At 43.2% G+C, this 25,658-nt stretch overlaps 1 protein-coding gene across 2 annotated transcripts in view; it reads right to left on the bottom strand.

Moving 5' to 3' along the window:
- Positions 1-25,658, bottom strand: part of kynu (kynureninase) — a 212,819-nt gene that overhangs the window by 87,444 nt on the left and 99,717 nt on the right. For both annotated transcript variants that reach the window (XM_048534680.1, XM_048534681.1), the window contains 3 exons: positions 21,407-21,478; positions 21,018-21,092; positions 9,583-9,729 (listed from right to left, as the gene is read on the bottom strand). In XM_048534680.1, coding sequence (XP_048390637.1) covers positions 9,583-9,729; positions 21,018-21,092; positions 21,407-21,478 — 294 coding nt within the window. The remainder of the gene's footprint in view (positions 1-9,582; positions 9,730-21,017; positions 21,093-21,406; positions 21,479-25,658) is intronic.

Genomic DNA, 25,658 nt, shown 5'->3' with positions numbered 1-25,658 from the left:
AAGAAGAAGATGGTTTACTACTCAAATAAAACCAAAGTACTGCCGATGCTGGAAATTTGAAATTAAAAATAAACAGAAATCACTGGAGAAATTCAGCAGACATGGCACGATCTGTGGTGGGAGAAACAGAGTTAACGTTTTGAAAGTTCTGAAGAAGTGTTTGCTGTCTCTAAGGGCTATGTCCTTTTGAAGTTGTTCACCATTCCCCTTTCTGCTTCTGAAGCTTCTATATTTTGCACCATTTGCAACTTTTCATATGATGACTTGTACACCATGGTTTATTTCATTCATGATTATCAGGAAAAGCAAGAGTCCTGTTCTTAGCTTCTAGAAAACTCCATCGTAAACTAGCTCCCAGTCTGAAAGATGTCCAGTGACCATTTGTTTCCTATCATGCAGTTCAGCACATTATCCATGTCACTGCTGTCTCTTTTATTCTATGCTCTTGAATTTTGCTCACCAGCCTGTTGTGTGGTGTTGCATCTAAAAGTCAATGTGTAACATACCAATAGCATTACCCTGATCAATCATGTTATTTCTTCAAAAATTTCTGCATGTAGATTAAATGAAATTTCCATCTAGAAGCCTTATTTATCTCTGTTGATGCAGAAAATAACGGCTCTGAAAGAACTAATTTTACAGACTACATTAAACACCACCTGATCTGATGGTGTTATATAGTTTTTGGATGGGGAAATAAAAATCCTAATGCAAACAGATGTACCATCACTGTCTCCTGATAGTCCGGTTATTATGTAACACAAGTGAGTGGTTTGTAACTATCGCTACACTTCTCAGTAAGATTCATGAATGGTTTATCATCTACTACTGATGCAAAAATAGGCCCTTAGGTTCAGTATAGAAAGGAAGTTTAGAGGTACCTCTGGTGCAGTGGCAATGTTTCTGGGTCAGGAGATCTGAACCAAGTCCCATCTAACCCTGAATTGTGCAATAACATGTCTGAGCAGATTGATTCGAAAAATACCCAGAAAGGAGGATTCGCGGCAGCACTGTCCTCAACCACAAGAACCTAGTGGTTGTTGCCACAACAATTACAGCATGTATAACTCTTAATTCTGCCCTGAATTATTGGTGAGTGTTTCCTTGTCACAAAGTGGGTCTGCAGGTTCTTGGCTTATAATTGCATTCTGTTTTGTTTTAATCAGGCAATTCAAATGCTGGCAATTCTGCATGCCTCAGCCACAAACACTGAGACTAAGGATGACTGAAAAATTATTTGCTAGTGTCTATGCAATTACCACTCACATTTCTCTGTATCCTTCATGAGAAATGCTCATGATAGCTCATTGATTTTATTTGGAAATTGGGTTATAAAGTGAGTGGAACCATGGATAGCTTTACATTTGATTTTTATGTCAACATTGTGAGAAAGCAAGGACATAATTTTACCTTAAATTTGTGCACTGTGAGTCGTGCCAGATGTCAGGAATTAGAACTGATTATATAAATTAGGCTTTTTAACAGGATTAATATTTCAGTGCATTAGTAAACAAGGATATAAAAGGAAGAGAAAAGCATTGTGTTGTGTCTTCTGACACATCAGAACATGTGATTTTGAAGCCAAAGGAGACCATTCAGCCACGCAAGACTGCTCCATGATTCAATCAGATCATGGCTGATTTATTTTAATTTTGAGTTCCAGATTCTTGTTTGCTCCTTGTAATCTTTGATTTGATTGTCTGACAAAAATAACACACTTATGTCTTAATACAACTCATTTAGCCCACGTCCACTGCCCTCTGCAGGAAGCAGTTCTTAATGTGAGTGAAAGGAGTTCTCCTCTCTGTGCTAAAAGTATAGCCCCTTATTTTAAAACATTTCTCCATAGCTTTGGACTCACCTCCAAAAAAAAAGCATCCTTTTGAGATGTGGTCTCAGCAACGTCCTGTATAACTGAAGCATAACAACTCCACTCCTATGTTCAATTCCACTCATATTAAAGGGTAGCATTCCATTAACCGTTAGAACACCGAGACATATCTGCACCTCAGAAATCCGCAATCATTTTCCTTTTGGATAATGCTCACTCTTTTTAAATTCTTCCTAACAGTATACAAGCTCACACTTTCTCATATATGCTCCACAGGACCGGACCTTTTACACACTCATTTGACCTATCAAAATGCACCCGTGACTTCCTTATACCTTCTTCACAACATATGTGGTTCACTTTAATTATTCCAAGAAAAGAATAAGGTCACTTAAAGATCAGCAAGGACGCCTATGTGTGGACTGACACACTTGGAGGAGATACTAAATGACTATTTTGCATCAATGATTATTGTGGAGGAGGATATGGAAAATAGAGAATGTGGTGCAATAAATAGTGACACCTTGAAAAATGTCCATAATGCAGCGGAGGTGTCACTGGACATCTTCAAATGCAGAAAGCCAAATTAATCCTTGGGACCTTATCACATGTATCCTAAAACTCTGTGGGAAGCTAGGGAAGTGATTACTGGACCCCTTAGTGAGATTTTTTTTATCATTAATAGACACAGGCAAGGTACTGGAAGACTGAAGGTTAGCTAAAATAGTGTCACTATTTAAGAGTGCCCCACCGAGCTCATCTCCACCTATATGGACTCCATTTTTTCCCCTTTGGTCCAGGAACTCCCCACCTACATCCGTGACACCACCCATGCCCTCCACCTCCTCCAGGACTTCCAATTCCCTGGCCCCCCACACCTCATATTCACCATGGACGTCCAGTCCCTGTACACCTGCTTTCCGCATGGAGATGGCCTCAAGGCCCTCCGCTTCTACCTGTCCCGCAGGCCCGACCAGTCCCCCTCCACTGACACTCTCATCCGCCCAGCTGAACTCGTCCTCACACTCAACAACTTCTCTTTTGACTCCTCCCACTTCCTACAGACCAAGGGGGTGGCCATGGGCACCCGCATGGGCCCCAGCTATGCCTGCCTCTTTGTAGGTTACGTGGAACAGTCCCTCTTCCGCACCTACACAGGCCCCAAACCCCACCTCTTCCTCCGGTACATTGATGACTGCATCAGCGCCGCCGCTTGCTCCCCAGAGGAGCTCGAACAGTTCATCCACTTCACCAACACCTTCCACCCCAACTTTCAGTTCACCTGGGCCATCTCCAGCACATCCCTCACCTTGCTGGACCTCTCAGTCTCCATCTCAGGCAACCAGCTTGTAACTGATAATAAAATGTGAGGCTGGATGAACACAGCAGGCCAAGCAGCATCTCAGGAGCACAAAAGCTGACGTTTCGGGCCTAGACCCTTCATCAGAGAGGGGGATGGGGGGAGGGAACTGGAATAAATAGGGAGAGAGGGGGAGGCGGACCGAAGATGGAGAGTAAAGAAGATAGGTGGAGAGGGTGTAGGTGGGGAGGTAGGGAGGGGATAGGTCAGTCCAGGGAAGACGGACAGGTCAAGGAGGTGGGATGAGGTTAGTAGGTAGCTGGGGGTGCGGCTTGGGGTGGGAGGAAGGGATGGGTGAGAGGAAGAACCGGTTCGGGAGGCAGAGACAGGTTGGACTGGTTTTGGGATGCAGTGGGTGGGGGGGAAGAGCTGGGCTGGTTGTGTGGTGCAGTGGGGGGAGGGGATGAACTGGGCTGGTTGAGGGATGCAGTGGGGGAAGGGGAGATTTTGAAACTGGTGAAGTCCACATTGATACCATATGGCTGCAGGGTTCCCAGGCGGAATATGAGTTGCTGTTCCTGCAACCTTCGGGTGGCATCATTGTGGCAGTGCAGGAGGCCCATGATGGACATGTCATCAAGAGAATGGGAGGGGGAGTGGAAATGGTTTGCGACTGGGAGGTGCAGTTGTTTGTTGCGACCTGAGCGGAGGTGTTCTGCAAAGCGTCCCCAAGCCTCCGCTTGGTTTCCCCAATGTAGAGAAAGCCGCACCGGGTACAGTGGATGCAGTATACCACATTGGCAGATGTGCAGGTGAACCTCTGCTTAATGTGGAATGTCATCTTGGGGCCTGGGATGGGGGTGAGGGAGGAGGTGTGGGGACAAGTGTAGCATTTCCTGCGGTTGCAGGGGAAGGTGCCGGGTGTGGTGGGGTTGGAGGGCAGTGTGGAGCGAACAAGGGAGTCACGGAGAGAGCTTGTAACTGATGTCCATTTCAAGCCCACCGACTCCCACAGCTACCTAGAATACACCTCCTCCCACCCACCCTCCTGCAAAAATTCCATCCCCTATTCCCAATTCTTCCGCTGCCGCCGCATCTGCTCCCACGATAAGACATTCCACTCCCGCACATCCCAGATGTCCAAGTTCTTTAAGGACCACAACTTTCCCCCCACAGTGATCGAGAACACCCTTGACCGCGTCTCCCGTATTTCCCGCAACACATCCCTCACACCCCCACCCCCGCCACAACCGCCCAAAGAGGATCCCCCTCATTCTCACACACCACCCTACCAACCTCCGGATACAACGCATCATCCTCTGACACTTCCGCCATTTACAATCCGACCCCACCACTCAAGACATTTTTCCATCCCCTCCTCTGTCTGCTTTCCGGAGAGACCATTCTCTCCATGACTCCCTTGTTCGCTCCACACTGCCCTCCAACCCCACCACACCCGGCACCTTCCCTTGCAACCGCAGGAAATGCTACACTTGTCCCCACACCTCCTCCCTCACCCCTATCCCAGGCCCCAAGATGACATTCCACATTAAGCAGAGGTTCACCTGCACATCTGCCAATGTGGTATACTGCATCCACTGTACCCGGTGCGGCTTCCTCTACATTGGGGAAACCAAGCGGAGGCTTGGGGACCGCTTTGCAGAACACCTCCGCTCAGTTCGCAACAAACAACTGCACCTCCCAGTTGCAAACCATTTCCACTCCCCCTCCCATTCTCTAGATGACATGTCCATCATGGGCCTCCTGCACTGCCACAATGATGCCACCCGAAGGTTGCAGGAACAGCAACTCATATTCCGCCTGGGAACCCTGCAGCCATATGGTATCAATGTGGACTTCACCAGTTTCAAAATCTCCCCTTCCCCCACTGCATCCCTAAACCAGCCCAGTTCGTCCCCTCCACCCACTGCACCACAAAACCAGCCCAGCTCTTCCCCCCCACCCACTGCATCCCAAAACCAGTCCAACCTGTCTCTGCCTCCCTAACCGGTTCTTCCTCTCACCGATCCCTTCCTCCCACCCCAAGCCGCACCCCCAGCTACCTACTAACCTCATCCCACCTCCTTGACCTGTCCGTCTTCCCTGGACTGACCTATCCCCTCCCTACCTCCCCACCTATACTCTCTCCACCTATCTTCTTTACTCTCCATCTTCGGTCCGCCTCCCCCTCTCTCCCTATTTATTCCAGAACCCTCTCCCCATCCCCCTCTCTGATGAAGGGTCTAGGCCCGAAACGTCAGCTTTTGTGCTCCTGAGATGCTGCTTGGCCTGCTGTGTTCATCCAGCCTCACATTTTATTATCTTGGAATTCTCCAGCATCTGCAGTTCCCATTATCTCTGTCACTATTTAAGAAAGCTGAAAAGGTAAACCCAGGGAACAATAGACAGGTGAACCTGACATTGGCGGTGGGCACATTGTTGGGGGGAGTCCTAGGGACAGAATTCATATGTATATGGGAAGGCAAAGACTGATTAAGAATAGTTAACATGGCATTGTGCATGGATAAACATGTGTCACAAACTTTCCTGAGTTGTTTGAAGAAGTACCAAAGAACATTGATGAGGGCAGTGCAGTGGACTTCAGTAAGGCTTTTGACAAGGTTGAATACAAAGGGTGGTGGTGGTGGAGGGTTGCTTTTTAGACTGGAGGCCTGTGATCAAGGGTATGGCACAAGGATTAGTGCTGGGTCCACTGCTTTTTGTTGTTTATATAAACGATTTAGATGTAAAACATAGGAGGATTGGCCAGTAAGTTTGCAAATGACACCAAATTTGGAGGTATAGTGGGCAGTGAAGAAGGTTACCTCAGAGTACAACAGGATCTTTAACAGATTAGCCAATGGGCTGAAGAGTGGCTGATGCAATTTAATTTTGATAAATGAGAGGTGCTGCATTTTGCAAAGACAAATTAGGCCAGGATTTATATACTTAATGGTAACGTCCTAGGGACTGTTGCTGAATGCAGAGAACTTGGAGCACATTGGTCATTGAAGGTAGAGTCACAGTCAGATAGGATAGTGAAGGTGGTGTGGTATGCTTGCCTTTATTGGCCATTGCCTTGAGTGTAGGAGTTGGGAGTTTATGCTGCAGTTGTGCAGGACATTGTTTCGGCCACGTTTGGAATACTGCATTCAATTCTGGGCTCCCTCCTATAAATTATGTTATGAAGCTTGAAAGGGTTCAGAAAAGATTTACAAGGATGTTGCCAGGGTTGGAGGGTTTGAGCTGTAGGGAGAGGCTGTATGGGCTGGGACTATTTTCCCTGGAATGTTGGTGACTGAGGGGAGACTTTATAGAGGTTTATAAAATGATGAGGGGCATGGATAAGGTGAATAAACAAGGTCTTTTCTCCGTGGTGGCAGTGTCCAAAACTCGAGGGCATAGGTTTAAGGTGAGAGGGGAAAGATTTAAAAGGGACCTAAGGAGCACCTTTTTCACTCAGAGGGTGGTGTGTTTATGGAATGAGTTGCCAGAGGAAGTGGTGGAGGCTGGTACAATTACAACATTTAAAATGCACCTGGATAGGTATATGAAAAGCAAGGGTTTAGAGGGATATGGGTCAAATGGGAATAGATTAATTTAGGGTATCTAGTCTTAATGGATGAGTTGGACTGAACAGTCTGTTTCCATGCTGTACTGCTCTATGACTCTATCAACCAAACTCAAAGTACTTATTTTCTCATTGGGCTAGAACCATACTGCTGAGGCAAATTCTCCTGACACATACTCACAGACTAGAAATTATTGTTCCCTTCATATTTTATGCTAATATTCTCATCTATATTCAAGTCAGGAAAATCCTCGACGACAATTATGCTATAATTTTTGTACTATGTAATTTCTTTGCAAACATATTTGTCTGCAACTTCTCACATCCCACTCCGATATTTTCAAAGCAGAAATCTTTAAGATATTTAGTTGCCCAATAATTTACCTATTGATCCAAATAATTTTCAATGCCTCACTTGACTACTTTTAAACCCTTATCATTTTGTAAAGGCATTTTGCTTATTTATATAGGTGACATTTGCTTCCTCGTAATTGGACTCAACAGGCAAATAAATATTATGACTACATTAGCGAGTCAGAGGCTGGGAATTTAACAACAAGTGAGCCACCTGCTGATTCCTCAAAGCTTGTTCATCATCTAGAAGTCAAGAGTTGAAAGAATGCTCTTCACTTGCCTGCATGAGTGCAACTCCAATGATTCTCAAGGAAATCAACTCCATCCAGGGCAAGATAAGCCATTTGACTCACGCTTTATCCACCACCATAAATATTCGCTTCCTCCACCAGCTGCCCACATGGCAGCAATGTGCACCATGTATTAGATTGTTAGGAATTGGGGCCCCCTTCAAAGCCGTGTCCCTTACTATTCCATATTTAGTATTTCCTGAGGAGCATGTGGCTTCATTTAAATGTGTTACAGTAGTAAGTAGTCTTGTGAACTTTTATGTTGCACCTGTAGTATCCCTGTCTCTGGAGGCCCAGGTTCAAGTCCCATCTGCCTGAATAGGTTGATTAAAATAGCTGGTATCCAGCCTCCTATATGTGTAAATAAAAGATTTATTGGATGTCACATTACCTTATTAAGAATGTGGTGTTTTGGAAAACAAGAAGTTCTTGCTCTGAAAAGGAACAAAACGTAACCTTTATATGGAAATGGGCGAGGGGATAACAGTGATCTGACCTCACGTGTAATTGTCCCCATGGTAACTGGCCAAAAATATTCAGACAATCAATTATCATTGTGTAAACTATCACCCCCTCGAAACAGGGTATGTCACCAAATGCTCAGGAGCAGAGAATGGCCCTCATCAGGTGTTCCTTATAGGTGGCAATCCTCAAAGGGATCTATCTTCTCTAGGTGGAAGATGGATTTGAAGAGAGGGATTAAGACACAGGGAAGAGATTCCCAACACTGTTAAGATGTTGCCTTCACAATTTTGGTGAGACCAACACATTCCACACCAACAGCCTGTGTATCACCTGACGTCAATGGACCATCCCCAATTATCACAGTTGCAAAATTTATTTGTCCAGTTAACTGAAGTATCATATCTAAACTGCCGCTTCTTGTCAAACTCATCAAGCTATGTAAAAGTTGCTTACAAAGGTCCAGTGGTAACTACAATCACAAACTATCATTGCACTGTAACAAATGATCACAGATTTAAGCACACCTTGCAAAATCATCACCTCCACTATCAGAAGCACAGGGGCAGTGGCTGAATGGAAATACTAACACTCTCTTACTGTGATGGGGCAGGTTGGCAAGTCCAGTCAAACTAGAAAGCAATGGAGTCATAATAGTGTCACTGGGATAATAACCCAGAATCCCAGGCTAATATTCTAGCCATAGGGATTGGACTCCTGCTGTGGCAGACAGTGAAATTTGAATTCAATAAAAAAAACTGCAATTAAAAATGTTCATACAATGTGAATCACTGTCAAATGTCATTGAAAACTTATCTGGTTCACTAATGTCTTTTAGGGAATGAAATATGTCATCCTTACCTGGTCTGAGCTACTTGCGATTCCAAATCCACTACAATGTTGTTGACTCTTAAGTGTCCTCTGAAATGGCCCTAACAAGCCTGGGCCTACCTTAAGACAGACGATAGAACTACAACCACATCTAATTATGGGCCCAGGGCATTTCTTCTACAGGGAAGATCTGCAGTTCCAGCATTGGCTACCACTGCCTGAGACATTGCTCAGATTTGACGACTATTTGCTAAACCAATGGTCAGTAGCTGTCATTCCTGGTGGACAAGGGCATATAGGACAAGAGATGGGAGCTCCTTTCTAGATGAGTATAGAAGTCTATCATTGAGCCAATTAACTGTCTACAGGACATCAATTTGTTGCATGGTGACCCAATCAAACAGAGGTAGGCTCATATCCATTCTTTAAGAATAAGATAGTAGAATGGTTGAAGTCATGGCTTCACTGAAGATTCAGCTTACATTTCCATTCCATCATTGTAAGTAGATCAAAATCAGGAGCTTCTTTCCTGCCCAGCACTAGAGGTGTGCCTATGCCAATTGACTGCAGCGGTTCAAGAAGCTGGTGAGCCATTATCTTCTCAAGAGCAATCTGGGATGTATGATACATGCCGACATTAACAGCAATGCTCACATCCCATGAAAGAATAATAGTTTGTAAGCTGATTCATATTTTTCAAACACTTAAAACAAAACTCTTGTTTGAGGACTATTAAAACCACAGTTTGACTTTCAGCAATGGGAACCACTTTACCTGGTGCCTGTGACCTTCATCTCCTTCTTTGCCTTACTCTGCGCTGTAAAGTTATTTGCTTATGTTCTATTTGATAGCTAAAACATTAGTTTATCTTATCTATTTTCAGATGTTGATGAACACATTTTGTATTTTCAATTTTAAACTTGGGTTGATATGTTTGACTCACCTTAGCATGTCCTGCCTTTGTTATCGAAAGCATATCAAACAGCTGCCCAGTGTAATATTGTACTCCACTGAAGAGAATCACAGCAATACTGTCACCTTCTTTTTCTATTGTAGATAAAATATTTTCATTTCTCAGGGTTTCTTCTCCCTAAAAACAGACAGTTGATTATGATTTTTGATGCTAAAGTTAAATAACAAAATTATAGTTCATACAGTCAGCAAACATTTAGAATATCTTTCAGCATAATGTAAGATATGTTTCCAGGATTTCAGCACAATTCCAAAAGTGAAGGGCTTTAGAAAACTCCAAGTACTTCAGAAAGTTTAACATCGTCCACTGATTAGTCGTTCACTTCTAAAATATACCACAAACTTTCAACACATGTCTGGGTATTTATAATATACTGACAAAGACTTCCTATCAGACAAGATAAAGAATTCTAAATTGTGCTTTACTCTTCTGTAAGAAAAAATCATAAAGATTATTTACCTCAGACACCTAAATAGAAAAAAAAACAGTACAGGAGAAATACCAATTGTAAAGAGAAACATATTAATAAGACATTGGGCATAATAATGCTGAATAGCAAGAAACTTAGAAAACTGTGCCATGAAAACTACATGAACATTGTAGCCGGTATGTCCTTCTTAATGCTTGAGCTTTAACCAAATTCAAGTTGTGCACGGACGTTTAAGTTCAATTAACTGTTTTCCATATTGATTTTGATTACTAGGCTACAAGGCTACAGGTAGAAAATTATATTGATATTTGGATAGTGTTATGATTGTATTGTTGGTATTTCACTTCAGTATTTCAATGCATGAGCTGAGTCTGGGAAGGGTGGTCTTCCAGTGAGCAGTACCTTGAAGCATTCTATATGACAACTGACAAAAGGGATATCAGAAGGAGGACAAGACAGGTGGAAAAAGAAAGGAAGATTTTCCAGACAGGGAGTCCAACTCAAGCTCCACTGAGAAAATGGAGTCAATGGAGGAGAAGAAAGTAGATGTACAGAGCGAGTCACAGTCGGTGAGGAGATATATCAAAAGGAAAACCTTCAATCATGCAAGGCCACCAGAGGTCAGCAGCCCCCTGGAAAGAGGCAGCTGCACCAAGGAAATCCTTCCTCTGATGAACATGTATGAGAGGATGGCCATGAACTGAAGAAGCGACAAAGCACCGAGGAGGAGAAGGAGAAGAGTATCTCCCAATCGGGAAATGCTGGACATTGCAAGAGGCCTGGCAAAAGCCCACCTCCTGATATTCCAAACCATGGGATACCCAGCACTCCAGAGCTGAAGGCAACCAAGACAGTAATGTTCCAAACAAGGAGCAGAGCGCAACAACCGAATAAATGCCTGATTCAGAGAACAACATGCATTTTGACCTTCCTGACTTTGCCTTCATCTCGACGAGTCCTGATGGGAACAATGCCTCCAGGAAGGAACCAGACAGCTATCTCAGCCTGGCAACATGTCCACACCATCGTGATGCAGGATCTCACCCATTGCCAAGACAACACTTCAAACTTTCTTAAACTAATGGACGGTATGGCAATCTCGAAATCTTATGATGGGTTTTAAAATTGCCAGCATTAATGTGTATAGTGTAAAAGCTAGAAAGCACTGTTTCTCCATTTTGCCTAACAACAACATCAAAGCAGGCCTCCTTTTTCAGCAGAAGTGTGGAATACTGCACCTCAGCAGCTATTGGAAATGGTCGAGCTTTTGGGCCCTCAGGCTTATGATTTAACTGGGGCGTAATATTTGCTGGTCCTCTGGCCTGGGTATTTTGCTGTGAGGAGGCAACTTCATCATCTGAGATAATGGGAACTGCAGATGCTGGAGAATTCCAAGATAATAAACTGTGAGGCTGGATGAACACAGCAGGCCAAGCAGCATCTCAGGAGCACAAAAGCTGACGTTTCAGGCCTAGACCCTTCATCAGAGAGGGGGATGGGGTGAGGGCTCTGGAATAAATAGGGAGAGAGGGGGAGGCGGACCGAAGATGGAGAGTAAAGAAGATAGGTGGAGAGAGTATAGGTGGGGCGGTAGGGAGGGGATAGGTCAGTCCAGGGAAGACGGACAGGTCAAGGAGGTGGGATGAGGTTAGTAGGTAGATGGGGGTGCGGCTTGGGGTGAGAGGAAGGGATAGGTGAGAGGAAGAACAGGTTAGGGAGGCAGAGACAGGTTGGACTGGTTTTGGGATGCAGTGGGTGGGGGGGAAGAGCTGGGCTGGTTGTGTGGTGCAGTGGGTGGAGGGGATGAACTGGGCTGGTTTAGGGATGCCATTGGGGAAGGGGAGATTTTGAAACTGGTGAAGTCCACATTGATACCGTATGGCTGCAGGGTTCCCAGGCGGAATATGAGTTGCAGGAATTGTTCCTGCAACCTTCGGGTGGCATCATTGTGGCACTGCAGGAGGCCCATGATGGACATGTCATCTAAAGAATGGGACGGGGAGTGGAAATGGTTTGCGACTGGGAGGTGCAGTTGTTTGTTGCAAACTGAGCGGAGGTGTTCTCCAAAGCGGTCTCCAAGCCTCTGCTTGGTTTCCCCAATGTAGAGGAAGCCACACCGGGTACAGTGGATGAAGTATACCACATTGGCAGATGTGCAGGTGAACCTCTGCTTAATGTGGAATGTCATCTTGGGGCCTGGGATAGGGGTGAGGGAGGAGGTGTGGGGGCAAGTGTAGCATTTCCTGCGGTTGCAGGGGAAGGTGCCGGGTGTGGTGGGGTTGGAGGGCAGTGTGGAGCGAACAAGGGAGTCACGGAGAGAGTGGTCTCTCCGGAAAACAGACAGGGGTGGGGATGGAAAAATGTCTTGGGTGGTGGGGTCGGATAGTAAATGGCGGAAGTGTCGGAGGATGGTGCGTTGTATCCGGAGGTTGGTAGGGTGGTGGGTTAAGGAGGTGTTGGGCAGGCACCTCATCATAGCAAATGTCACGAACAGAAATGCTTCCCCGAGACTAATGAACATATATGCTCCAGTGGTAAAGAGTGAGCATCTGACCACCTTTCAGCAGCTCCCACTGCTGCTGACAACATCTCAGCTGGTCATTCTGGCCGGTGACATCAACTACATTATTGATCCGACTGGAAAATCTGGACAGGCTGACAGCACTACTGGGCACAGTGCCTGCGTTCTTGATGGAAATTGTTAAAGACACCAAAGTGCACAACATCTTCAGCACTTCTGCAGACGGAGCACAATCTGGTCATGGCCAAATGGGTTGATCTGTTCCAAAATGGATTTCCTGTTTGTGTCCCAAGTGTTCTTGGTTAGATCCACCATCATCAACCTGGTGTTATTCTCTGACTACTGCCTCCTGGTGGCCGACTTTCACCTGTGAATCGACCAGTGAGCTGCCAAGGGAACATGGAAGTTGATTTTAGTTTTATTCACTCTAGGGAGGGGGCATCACTGACTGGCCACAATTTTTTCATTGGTGAACCTAGTCGCCCTTGAGAAGGCAGTGGTGAGCTGCCTTCTTGAACAACTGTAGTCCATATGTTGTAGGTAGATCTACAGTGCCCTTACAGAGGCAATTCCAGGATTTTGACCCTGCAACAGTGAAGTAATGGTGTTATGCTTCCAAGTCAGGGTGGTGAGATGCTTGGAAGGGAATTTGCAGATGGTGGTGTTCCCATATATCTGCTGTCTTTTTCCTTCAAGGTGGAGGTGGTCTGGGTTGTCTAATAACCATCGGTGAAGTTCTGCATTGCGTCTTGTAGATCATACAATTTGCTGCAACTCAGTTTCAGCGGTGGAGGTACTGTCTGCTCGTGAGTGTAGTGCCAGTCAAGTGGGGTGCTTTCTCCTGGATGGTGTCAACATCCTTGAGTGTTGTTGGAGATGCACTCATCCAGGCAAGTGGGGACCGCTCCATCACACTTCTGGTTGTGTCTTGTGAATGGTGGACAGGATATGAGGAATCAGGAGGCGAGTTACTTGCTGCAGTATTCCTAGCTTCTGACCTGCCCTTGCAGCCACTGTGTTTATGTGGTGAGTCCAGTTGAGTTTCTGGTCAATGGTACCTCTAAAGATGTTGATAGTGAGTAATTTAGGGATAGTTACACCATTGAATGTCAAGTGATTAGATTATCTGTTATTGCATTTGTATGGCACAAATGTTCCTTGCCACTTTTCAGCCTGAGCCTGGACAATGTCCAGATTTTGTTGCATTTGAACAAGGACTGCTTCAGTTTCTGAGGAGTTGCAAATGGTGCTAACGTTGTGCAATCATCGGCGAGCATCCCTAATTCTGACCTCATGATGCATGGAAGGACATTGTTGAAGAAGCTGAAGATGGTTAGTCCTAGGATGATATCCCGAGGAAGTCCCGCAGTGACGCCCTGGAGGGAGATAACTGACTTCCAACAACCATGACCACCCTCCTATGTGCCTGGTATGACTCCAACTAACAGCCATGTCTTGAATGTCTTAAGTGGAGACCTGTGGTTAGCCTGGCATTGTCCTTTCTACTTGTGAGGAACGACATCTAGAGTGAAGTCCAGAATCACTCAACCATCCTGTTGCCTTGTTGTTGGACCTGTGCACCAATGGCTGGGACAATAACATACAGGTCCATAATTATATCCAGCAGACACAAAGTGTGTTGGACCTTGGTCTTCAGGGCAGCTGCCTCCTTGTTCATGGAGCTGGCCAGATGCAGTATGGTGCAAACAATGCAAGTGGAGTCTTCTAACCTTCAAGTTAGCTTACACAGTGCCTCCAACAAACTACTGCTGCCACCGTAACTACTTCTAGGCTTCAATGAAATTGTGAACCACTGGCATCCCTAGCTGAAGGCTATTTCTCTCGATTTGAACTATACTCCTTAGACATTGCAAAATGACCACTTGGTTGAAGCACATGCAATTTGTTTTTACGTTGCTGACCCATGGTGCAAGTATAAGAATGATGCTGCACAATGCAGTGCAGCAACATGTCCACTCCCTTGACTAATCACTGCTGGCAAATATGAGAAGCTGCCTGGTTTTGTGTCTGCACTAAATAGAAAATCAAGACAGATATAAGTTCTGCATAAGGTAGCAAGGCATAAAATGCAAAGCAAGGCAAGACAAGATAAAGATGCTGTGGAGACCCAAACAAACACGAAGTGTTGGAGTGCTAAGAAAAAAAAAGTATGGAGACCTAATAGGCACTCTGGTCCAATCCATGAGATGGGTCTTTGTCTTTGCGTGTAAAGTTGCACACTTCTATTAAAGGGTGTCCATGTACTCCAAAATGTAACATTGATGTGCAGAACTGAACTGTAATTTGATTGGTGTTGTATCTTGATGCTGCAGTGAGGCTGATACATGTTTATGCTAACATTTGGGTATGGGGGGGGGGGGGGGTGCGGGGGGATTCCAAATAGTCACTGCATATTGAGCCTAACTTGAGATGTTGTTGATTACTGTCCAAAAGTAGAACCACACAGAAACAAACTGTGAGCTGAATTTGCTGGGTATCCTCTCTGACTGTCATGTTATCACTTAGTTTCTGTCCAGTGCACAGAAGAATAAGAATCTGGACATCAGCAAGGTGAGATTAGGTAGTGATAGCATGTTAATGGATGCGAATGAAAGCAAACGAACCTCTTGCCTCTTATGAGTTAGATTCTCATCTCACCATTCAATATTTAATGGCAGATTTATTTCTCTTAACATTGAGAATTGCATTTCTCCGATTGCACCATATTTTCACATCATTTCCCACGTTAGTCAGGAGCTAAAGCTTTGTGTTGTCAATGTATAAATTTTAGCCATGGCACAAGGAAAATCTGCTCTTTCTGAAAGATCACGAGGAAATCTTTCACATACATCCAAACTGGTTATTGGGGCTTTGGCCTAGCATTGCCTCTGAGAATAAATACAGTAACACTGCTGTTCTTGCTCCGGACTTGTTCAGTACTTCATAGCAGGATACTATCTTACCAAACAAAAAAAACTGCGTTCTATCTTTATTTTCTGTTAGGATAACCCAATGAAGTTGTTGATTTTAATTATAAAAGGAATGCATGATATTCTGAAAGTTTCTTTATTGAACATTATCACATCAGCATTAAAACACTTTCGATCTTTTGGAAATTGTGTCATGCCACGTATATCACTGGAGAGACAGACAACGTTAAAATTAGTTCTTCCACATTAGGACAAGCATAGGAACAAGATTAGGCCATTCAGCCTGTTGAACCTGCTGCACCATTCCACTAAATCATGGCTGATCATCCACCTCACATTCCCACACTATATCCGTATCCTTTGATGGCATTAGTTTCCAGAAAGAAATCAATTTCTCTCGGGAATCTGTTCAATGATTGAGCTTTTATTGCCACCTGGGGCAAAGAATTCTAAATATTCACCACTGACTGAAGAGCTTCTACCTCATCTCAGTCTGAAAAGACCCATTCCTTATTTGTAAATTGCGTCAACTGGTTCTAGAATAAACAGGCAGAGGAGATATCCAATCTATATCCATCTGGTCATGTTCTGTCAGATTTTTGAGTGCTTCTAATAGATCTCCCCTCATTCTTCAAAATTCTCACCACTTTGTAACCAACTTCCTCAACCTCTCCTCATCAAATAATCTCACCATCACATGGACTAGACTGCTGAACTTATATGGCAGTATTACACATATGTCATTCCTTAGATAAGGAGGCCAAAACTGTCCACAAAATTTCAGGCTCAGTCTCATCAACAATCTTTAATATTTCAGAAAGTCATCTTGACTTCTGTGCTCAAACCCTCATCCAATGCAAAACAATATGCTATTTGCATTCCTAACTGCTTGCTGCACCTATATGCTCGCTTTCAGTGAGCAAGCAAGAATAAGGATTTTATTTTAACTTTTCAATTAAATCAACATCTTCATTTCTGTGGCAAGATATGTACATACACTATATACACATAGTTATTTTGAGATATAGAAACGTTGAATTTATAACACTAAGAAATGCAGGAGCACAACAAATATGTTTTATATAACTTCATCTTTGAGTGTTCCAATTAAATTTTCCCAAATTTGTAATGACATTGAATCTTAGGCGCATGAATAGCCTGTGCATTCAGAAATTATGAGTCGCTTCTAGAATGTCCTGGAAATACAGTTCAACAAATGCAATCTACAACTCTATGGCTCACTCTCTCTCTCTATTAATCAACTGTGAGCAAATTCCAGAACAGTATAGATTTAGGAGCAGAATTATACCATTCATCCCATTGAGTCTACTCCACCAGTTGATCACAGCTGATAGGTTTCTCAACCCCATTCTTCTGCCTTCTCCCTGCAACCTTTCATCTCCCTACCAATCATGAATCTATTTCTCTCTGTCTTAAGTGCACTCAATGCCTTGGCCTCCACAGCGCTCTGTGAAAATGGTTTCCACAGATTAAATGTCCTCCTCATCTCAATTCCAAAGCATTATCGCTTCACTCTGAGGCTGTGCTGTCAGCTCCTAGTCTCTCCTACTATCGGAAACATCTTCTCCACATCTACTCTGTCCAAGTCTCTCAGTATTCTGAAAATTTTAATCAGATCCTCCCTCATCATTCTAAACTGCACTGAGCACAGACCCCAAAGTACTTGACTGCTCCTCATATGACAAGCTCTTCATCCCCAGAATCATTCTTGTAAACCTTCTTTGGGCATCCTCCAACACCAGTACATCCTTCCTTGGACACAGAGCCGAAGACTGTTCATGATATTCGAAGTTTGGTCTGACCAGAGCCTTATACAGCCTCAGCAGTATGTGCCTGCTTTTGTATTCAAGCTCTCTTGAAATTGGCGCGAACATTGAATTGCCTTCCTAACTGCCAAATGAATATGCATGTTAATCTTAATAGAAGCCTAAACTAGGACTCATAGGTCATTTTGTGCAGCATATTTTTGAAACCTATCCCTGTTGAGAAAGCAGTCTATGCCTCTATTCTTCTGCCCAAATTGCATGAACTCCCACTTTCCAACATTATACTCCATCTGTCACTTATTTTCCACTCTCTTAACCAGTGCAAGTCCTTCTGCAGCCTCCTTGCTTCCTCAAAACTACCTGCCCCTCCACCTATCTTGCTATCATCTGCAAAATTAGCAACTATGCCCTCAGTTCTACATCCAGATTATTAATACCTAACATGAATAAATGCGGTCCCTGTGGAACTCCACTAGTCACCAGCAGCCATCCTGAAAAAAGATCACTTTATCCTCACACTCTGTCTTCTTCCAGTCAGCCAAATGCTCCATCCATGCAAGTATCTGGCTTCTAACACCATGAACTTTTATTTTATTTAGCAGCCTCCTATGCGGCGTCTTGTCAAAGGCATCTGGAAATCCAAATTGATCACATCCATTGGCTCTCCTTTCTCTAACTTGCTTATTACTTTCTCAAATAATTTTATCAGATCTGTCAGGCATGATCTGCCCTTGAAAAGTCCATGCCGACTCTGTCCTATATTACACACTCTCAAGAAATCCTTAACAATAATTGAAGTCAGGCTAACCAGCCTATAATTTCCTATCTTCTGCCTTAACCAAGGGTGTTGCATGAGCCATTTTCCAGTTCTCTAGGACTTTGCCTGACTTCACTTATTCTTGTGGTTAGCACTACTGCCTCACGGCCCAGAGACCTGGGTTTGATTCCTGGGTGGAGTTTGTGCACTTTCCTTGTATCTGCATGGGTTTTCTCTGGGTGTTCTGGTTTTCTCCCACAGTCCAAAGTTATGCAAGCTAGGTGGATTAGCCATGTTAAATTTCTAATAGCGTCTAGGGACGTGCATACGAGGTGGATTAGCCATGGGAGATGCATGGCTACAGAGTTATGGTGGGAGTGGTGGGTTGGGTATGATGGGCTTCAGAGGGTCAGTATGGACTCGATGGGCCTCCTTGTTCCTATGGGGATTCTATAATTCAATATTCTCATTTATCTCCTTCAGAACTCTGGGGTGTCGTCAATCTGACCTGGGTGATTTACTCACCTTCAGAACTTTCAGCTTCCCTAGCACCTTTACCTCAGTGATGGCCACTACACTCACCTCTGTCGTCCGAGTCTCTTGAAATTTTATTATGCTTCTGCAGTTTTCCACCATGAAAACCGATGCTAGGTACCTATGCAGTTCCTCTGCCATTCCTTTCTTCCCCATTAATACACCTCCAGTCTCATTTCCCAGCAGCCCAATGTCCACTCTTGCTTCACTCTTACCACTTAGCTATCTGAAGAAAAAAATCTTACAATCTTCTTTTATATTTCGAGCTATCTTATTTCATCTTCTCCTTTTCTTTAAGTTATCCTCTGTTGATTCTTAATGGTTTTCCAATTATCAGGCTTCCCACTACTCCTCACCACATCGTATGATTTTTCTTTTGCTCTTATGCTGTCTTTGACTTCCCTCATCAGCCATGTTTGCCTCATCCTCCCCTTAGTTTGCTTCTTCTTCCTTGTGATGAATTTCTGCTCTGCCTCCCGAATTACCCTGAAAACTCCTGCCATTCCTGCTCCACTGTTTTTCTTGCTGGGCCCCCTTTCCAATCACCTCTGGCCAGCATCCGCCTCATGTCTCTGTAGTCACATTTACTCAGTTATAATACAATATAGTTACATGGTGTAATCTTCTCCCTCTCAAACTGCAGTTATATCATTTTATGATTTTATCACTGCCCTCATGGGTTCCTTCATCTTCAGCTCTTGTCTCAGTATGATTTAGGTAGAGCTTGTCCCATTGGAACAGCTCCCTCTTCCCCAGAACTGGAACAATTATTCCATGATTTTGACCCTGTTTCTCCCACACTAATCTTTGAGTCACTCATCTACCTTTTTAACCTAATTGACCTTATGCCAATTTGCTCATAGCCCAGGTAGTAATCCAGAGAATATTAGCTTTTGGTTCTGCTTTTTAATTCAGTATCTAGCGGCTCATATTCTGTCAGCAGAGCCTCTTTCCTCTTTCTACCTTTCGGTACTTACATGAATCACAAAAACTGGATCTTTCCTTCCTGCTCCAAGTTGTTCAGCAGCCCAAATGAGATATTATGAACCCAGGCACCAGTCAGGCAACATAGGCTTCGGGACTGTCAATCCCAGCCACAGAGAACAGTGTCTATTCTCCTGAGTGTACAATCCCTGATTACGACTGTATATCTCTTTTACTGAGAACATAGAACAGTACAGCACAGTACAGGCCCTGCGGCCCACAATGCCGTGTTGACTTATTAACCTATTTCTCCCCATACTTGAATGGCTCCCTGTACAATGGTGTTAAGGTCAGTTTGCTCATCCTTCCTATAGTCCCCACACTCATCCACAAAGGGAGCAAGATTCTCAATGCTCAACCAGCTCAAAGGCTGAGGCTCCTTCAACACTAACTCCTGGATCCGTCTACCTGACTCTCTTGTAGCCACACACTTCTGTCCTTGACCATTGACTGAATTTAAGGTAATCTGTCTTACTGTTGTGAGTGCCTCCTAAAACACAGCATCCAGGTAACTCATCTGCTCCCTGATGTGTCACAGTGTTTGAAGCGCAGATCCAGCTCATCAATTCTGAGTCAGAGTTTCTGAATCAACCAACACTTGCTACAAATGAGGTCATTATAAGCTACAAAGGGTCCTCTGGCTTTCAGTTACACACATCGGCTGGCCCAGCTTTTCTATTTTAATTATATTCTTTTTAATTTGACGTTTTTTTTAAAAAAAAAAGTCTTTTTTTTGTAGTCTGTAAATATTTTGCCTAATTACCTTCAGTCAGAAAGTAACCAGAATAGATAGTTAAATTAGCAGCTATCACCAAACAATGAACTTATGGTTTACCTGTGACAACATTTTTCTGGGCCCTTGATCCTAGGCTCCAATTTATCCTGTTTAAAAGACCTTACTAACTACGAGCCAAAAGAAAGCAAGCAAAAACACCTCTTCTCTCCTGCACCGAATTCCCACACTGCCTCCAAATCCCTCAAACTATATATTCAGTCAGGCTATATCTCACTCTTGGATGTGATCCATCATTCCTGACCGTGCGAAACTATGGCTCTCAGTGTTTGATGGAAGTAGCTGTGTGTGAACTGCTCTCATCAGGAATATTCATTCTCTCTTTATGCTACTTTAATAATGCAGTTTGAACTTTATGACCGTCAGTCAAGAGTGAGATGTATTCACTCAATACTATAACAATATTAGTAAGGTATGGATTTGCAGTCAATCACAATAAAGTATCTGGCTTATCCTTGTCACCATTTAAAGCTCTAGAACTTTCACTACATTGCCATGCTGTATATGGAATCCATATTGACCCAAATAATTTGTGCTGGCAATATTGAAATACAGGAAAATATATTCCTAAATAATGGTATAATGTATTCTGTATGTATATAAGTTGAGAGTGTTGTTGCAATTATAAAGGATGTAAGCTTAACAATTTCAAAAAAAACTGATACAAACCTCCTCTGGAGACAACAATAGCATACTTTCCTTTGGATCTAGTCCTTTAAGCCGGATTTGAGACTCCACTGCATACTTTAAAGGAATGAAGGTTGCAATTAATGATTTGCAGACTTTAGCTTTTACTACATAAAAATCAATATAGTCAGTTTTCAGCTACTTCCACAGTCTCTGACTGAATCATTATATCAATCAAACTGCATATTCTTCCCAAAAACAGCATCAGTAATGAGATACGCACTAGGTGATCTTGTAATAAAGCATGTTGAGCAATTGGCAAGGAGCCAAGTCGTAAATAATTCACCAACAGAACTTAGTGTCGATGAATAAATCACCACGTAACCTGTACAAGGACTTGATTAATTCTATTGCCGCAAAGTAGTTCTTACATGATCAGAAGGAAATGCTTTTGCTTCCATGAGAATCTTATGTCTACTTGAAGTTGGTTTGTAGAAGGACAGCTGTAAAACATAAAGTTTATGTTATATAAAAGTTGGACAATTAATATGTAAATAAGTCTGTAATTAGAAACATGATGAGTAGTTAGTTTGCCAAACAAGGAAACAACCACTAGTTACAATACTTTTTGAGAAATACAAGCATGCCTATTTTATTTATAACAATCACAATGATGGCTTTGCAAAACACAGTGCCATGGATGTGTGGTGAGGGGTTGGCATGTGTGGTGTTTTATGCTGATTTCCTGTTCTTGGCTTATTGTATTGTTCCAGTCAAGTCCAATGCAAGCTTGACCAAGGGCACCTCAGCTTTCAATTAATGACTTCACAGCATTCCAAACTCAATGCTGAGTTAAAAAAAAATTCAGTTTGTAAAAACTCACTCAGGGATAGTAGGAACTGCTGATGTTGGAGTCTGAGATAACAAGATGTAGAGCTGGAAGACCACAGCAGGCCAGGAAGCATCAGAGAAGCAGGAAAGCTAACGTTTTGGGTCTGGGCCCTTCTTCAGAAATGGGGGAGGCGAAGGGGGCTCTGAAATAAATAGAAACGGGGAGGTGATTATAGAAGGTGGATAGAGGACAGAAGATGGACAGGTCAAGGAAGCGGATTTAAGCTAGTAAAGGTGAGTCTCGGTAGGGAGTTGGGATGGGGGTTGGTCAGTGAGGAGGGAGGGTCGGGTAGGTGGGAGGGAAGACGGACAGGTCAAGGAGGCGTGGAAGATATCGGTTGGTCTTGAGATGAGGCTGGTGATGGGGAGATTTTGAAACTTGTGAAGTTCACATCGAGACCATTGGACTGCAGGGCTCCCAAGGGGAATATGAGGTGCTGTTCTTCCAGCCTTTGGGTGGCATCATTGTGGCACTGGAGGACACCCAGAATGGACATGTCGTCCAAGGAATGGGAGGGTAAGTTGAAGTGGTTTGCAAGTGGGAGGTGTTGCCTTTTGTCAATGACCAGGTATAGGTGCTCCACAAAGCCATCTCGAAGCCTCCACTTGGTGATCAGTTGCAGATATGGGCAGAGAAATGACAGATGATGTTTAATCTGTGTAACTATGAGGTGCTGCACTTTGAGAGATCAAATGTTAAGAAAAAGTACAAAGTTACTGGCTGGACCTCGAGCAGTTCTGATGCACAGAGGCATCTTGGGACTCGAGTCCAGCAGGCCAAGCAACGTCAGAGGAACAAGAAGGCTGATGTTTCAGACACTTCTTCAGAAATGCCTCCAGGCCTGTTGAGTTTCAACAACATCCCCTTGTGTTTAATTCAGAATTCCAGCATCCGCAGTATTTTGCTTTTATTCAACATCTTAATTCTTGGCTTTCCGGCCAAAGGAACATTTCAGTGTTACTGGCTGCTCGATGGCAATGTTGTTGTCATAAAGTTTGACGATTTCTTTGACTTGGTGCCAGATTCAAATCAATGTCAAGGGGAAAATCCATGCCACAATGATCATTAGATCTTTATGGTCAGCTTTATTTTGAGAACAGTGGTGAGTACTATCTTTTCATCATGCACTGCAAAATCTGAGCCTTTTGTTTTCACCAGAAAAGAGGTATTGGAAACTCATCACATGTGATAAATACAAACTGAACCAATGATAAAATCTGCTTGTAGGTAAGATTAATGTGAAAATTGAGCATGCTTTTTGTTGGGGCACAAGGGGAATTGACATTATTCCCTGCATGCGAATGGTGATACCTAGGCACCCCACAGTGTTAGACCTTGGGCCTCATTTTCACTGAATTTTTGAGTTATGGACAGCAATGGGCTGCTAAGTGTCAAAACCCAACAAAAATGCTGCTGTCAAAGCTATCCTCATGGATGTGACACAATTAAGAACAGTGATGAATGGAATTGGGTCACTAGGAAAGGATTGGGCTATTAACTCTGGAATTAAAGTCACAGAATAGAGTCATAGAATTGCCACAGTGTGGAAACAGGCCATTCAGCCCAACTAGTCCACACCAACTCTTTGAAGAGCATCCCACCCATACTCACTCCCCTACCCTATCCCTGCAACCTTGCATTTCCCATGACTGATCCACCTAACCTGCACATCCCTGGACACTACAGCAAATTAGCAGGCCTAATCAACCTAGCCTGCACATCTTTGGGCTGTGGGGAGACACCGGAGCGCCCGAGAGAAACTCAGACAGACAGAGGAAGAATGCGCAAACTCCACACAGACGTCATCCAAGACTGGAATTGAATCGAGGTCCCTGGCATTGTGAGGCAGCAGTGCTAGCCACTGAGCCACTGTGGGATAAAAGGTCAAGGAGAAAACACAGAACATTAGATGACAGGAATGTTGGATCAGACACAGTCCTACTAAATGGCAGACAGGTTTGAAGGGCTGCATGGTCCTATACCTGTTCCTATGTCTTATGGTCTGATAGTCTTATAGAGCTGCTGGGATGTGATAGGGATGGTCAAGGGGTGAGGTAGCAATACCTACGAAGGAAAAACTACAAACCGGAAGATTAAAGACAACGTGCAGTTGAGCTGGGGGGACACTTAGTGTTCAAAAGCGATATTGGAGGAGAGTCCTGGCTGCATTTTTATGTAAATGTGTTTACATATTTTGCCTTAGTAAGTGTGCTTTAACAGAAAGTACCTGCCTCAGAGAGAAAAGAAAAATCAATGTTTCATCGGAGCCTCAGAGAAGATGTTAAGCTATTTTATTTGTAAAAGCAAAGGGTCTGATGCATTTATCAGGCATGACTACTGCTCACTGATTTTTGCCCTTTATAAATATAGCAAATTGTGTACTTTCAGCTCATAATGAGTGTGCACTACACATGCAGTTGTCACACTGAGGACCAAATAGTGTTCGGAATATGAGCACCTTACAGCTGCATTGTTAGGTCTCTCCATGAAATGTCCTCTCCAGGATGTTTTTAGGGAGATAATAACAATCTTTGCCACATTATAGCAGAATAATCTCAGTACAAGATGTTGCTTTTAGCTGGTTACTTAAGTTGCCATCTAATTCAAAATCAAGACAAAATCCTTATTCTTAATGCCAGTACCGTTTGGAACAAATAATTTGGCTCCAATCAAACTTTTCCATGACAACTCAACATTCTAACCATTAGCTGATGAAGCTGAGCTGATTTCATTTGGTTGTCCGTGCTATTAAGGGCAGGCTGCCCATGATTTTATATCTATTAATTTTAATAAGTGTAAAACTGTGAGCTTACAGTCTCTCAACTCCTATGACCTTCAGACTAGGCTTCCAGCGAGCAACATTTATCAAAAAAAAGGCTATTATTTGAGAGATAAGAAGTTTCGAAGAATATGCTCACTTGGTAAATTGATAATGTGGCCTCGTGTAATGAACATCAGAAATACGGCATGAGAATGGACTTGAGAAAAAAATGATTTTAATGGAGGAACAAAGTTCATGGAGCATAGGTACAAATATATTTAAAAAGCAGCATTATGGGTGGGAAAACCATAAAAATGCCACATAAGTTTTCTAAATGGTGGCACTGAATAGAAACATAAAAATATGTTTTGACATAAATGCAAGGCACTTGCTATCTACATTTACATCAGATTATAAAACATATCATAGAACCATGGAAGAAGCACAAAGTGGATTAGTCAAGGTAATACATATATACGTGTTTTAATTAGTTTCTCATCTTCTGTTCAGAACACCAGTTACGTCTAACAGAGCAAATTAAGTTAAGATAAAGTCTTATAGCAGTCATCAGTATTTTGAAAAGGTTAAAAGGGATAGGTTAGTGATCAGTGAATTAACAACAAGGGTCATAAATTTTGAATTAGCATGTAAAGATACAACCATGAAGGATTTTGTTTTAAGCTAGCAATGTTATTAGACATTGAAAGCCACCCCATCAGTTAAAGCAATGTTAATTGCAACATTTATGACCGGGCAACTTAAAAAGGACACAGGCGGGTATAGGAAAGGAAAACCAAAATAAGATGAATGGGTACAGCTACAATGAGAAGTATGAGCCGCAGCACAAGAAAATTGCTGTGTGGTGGCATTATGCTGTATTGCATTTTCTCCAATTCTATTAGCCAGTTGCAATAAGGAAAGCAAATAAAAAAAATGAATTCCCAGCTTCCATGAACATTAGGATTAAAACGGACACAGATTATGGTCACCTTCAGACATTTCCAGAGCTATTTACACTCAGATGTTGCCA

The sequence above is a fragment of the Stegostoma tigrinum genome, chromosome 7 (assembly GCF_030684315.1).
Source record: "Stegostoma tigrinum isolate sSteTig4 chromosome 7, sSteTig4.hap1, whole genome shotgun sequence".
NCBI classification, from domain to species: domain Eukaryota; kingdom Metazoa; phylum Chordata; class Chondrichthyes; order Orectolobiformes; family Stegostomatidae; genus Stegostoma; species Stegostoma tigrinum.
Note: the sequence above shows the minus strand (reverse complement) of the source record. Positions and strands in the feature narration are given on the sequence as shown.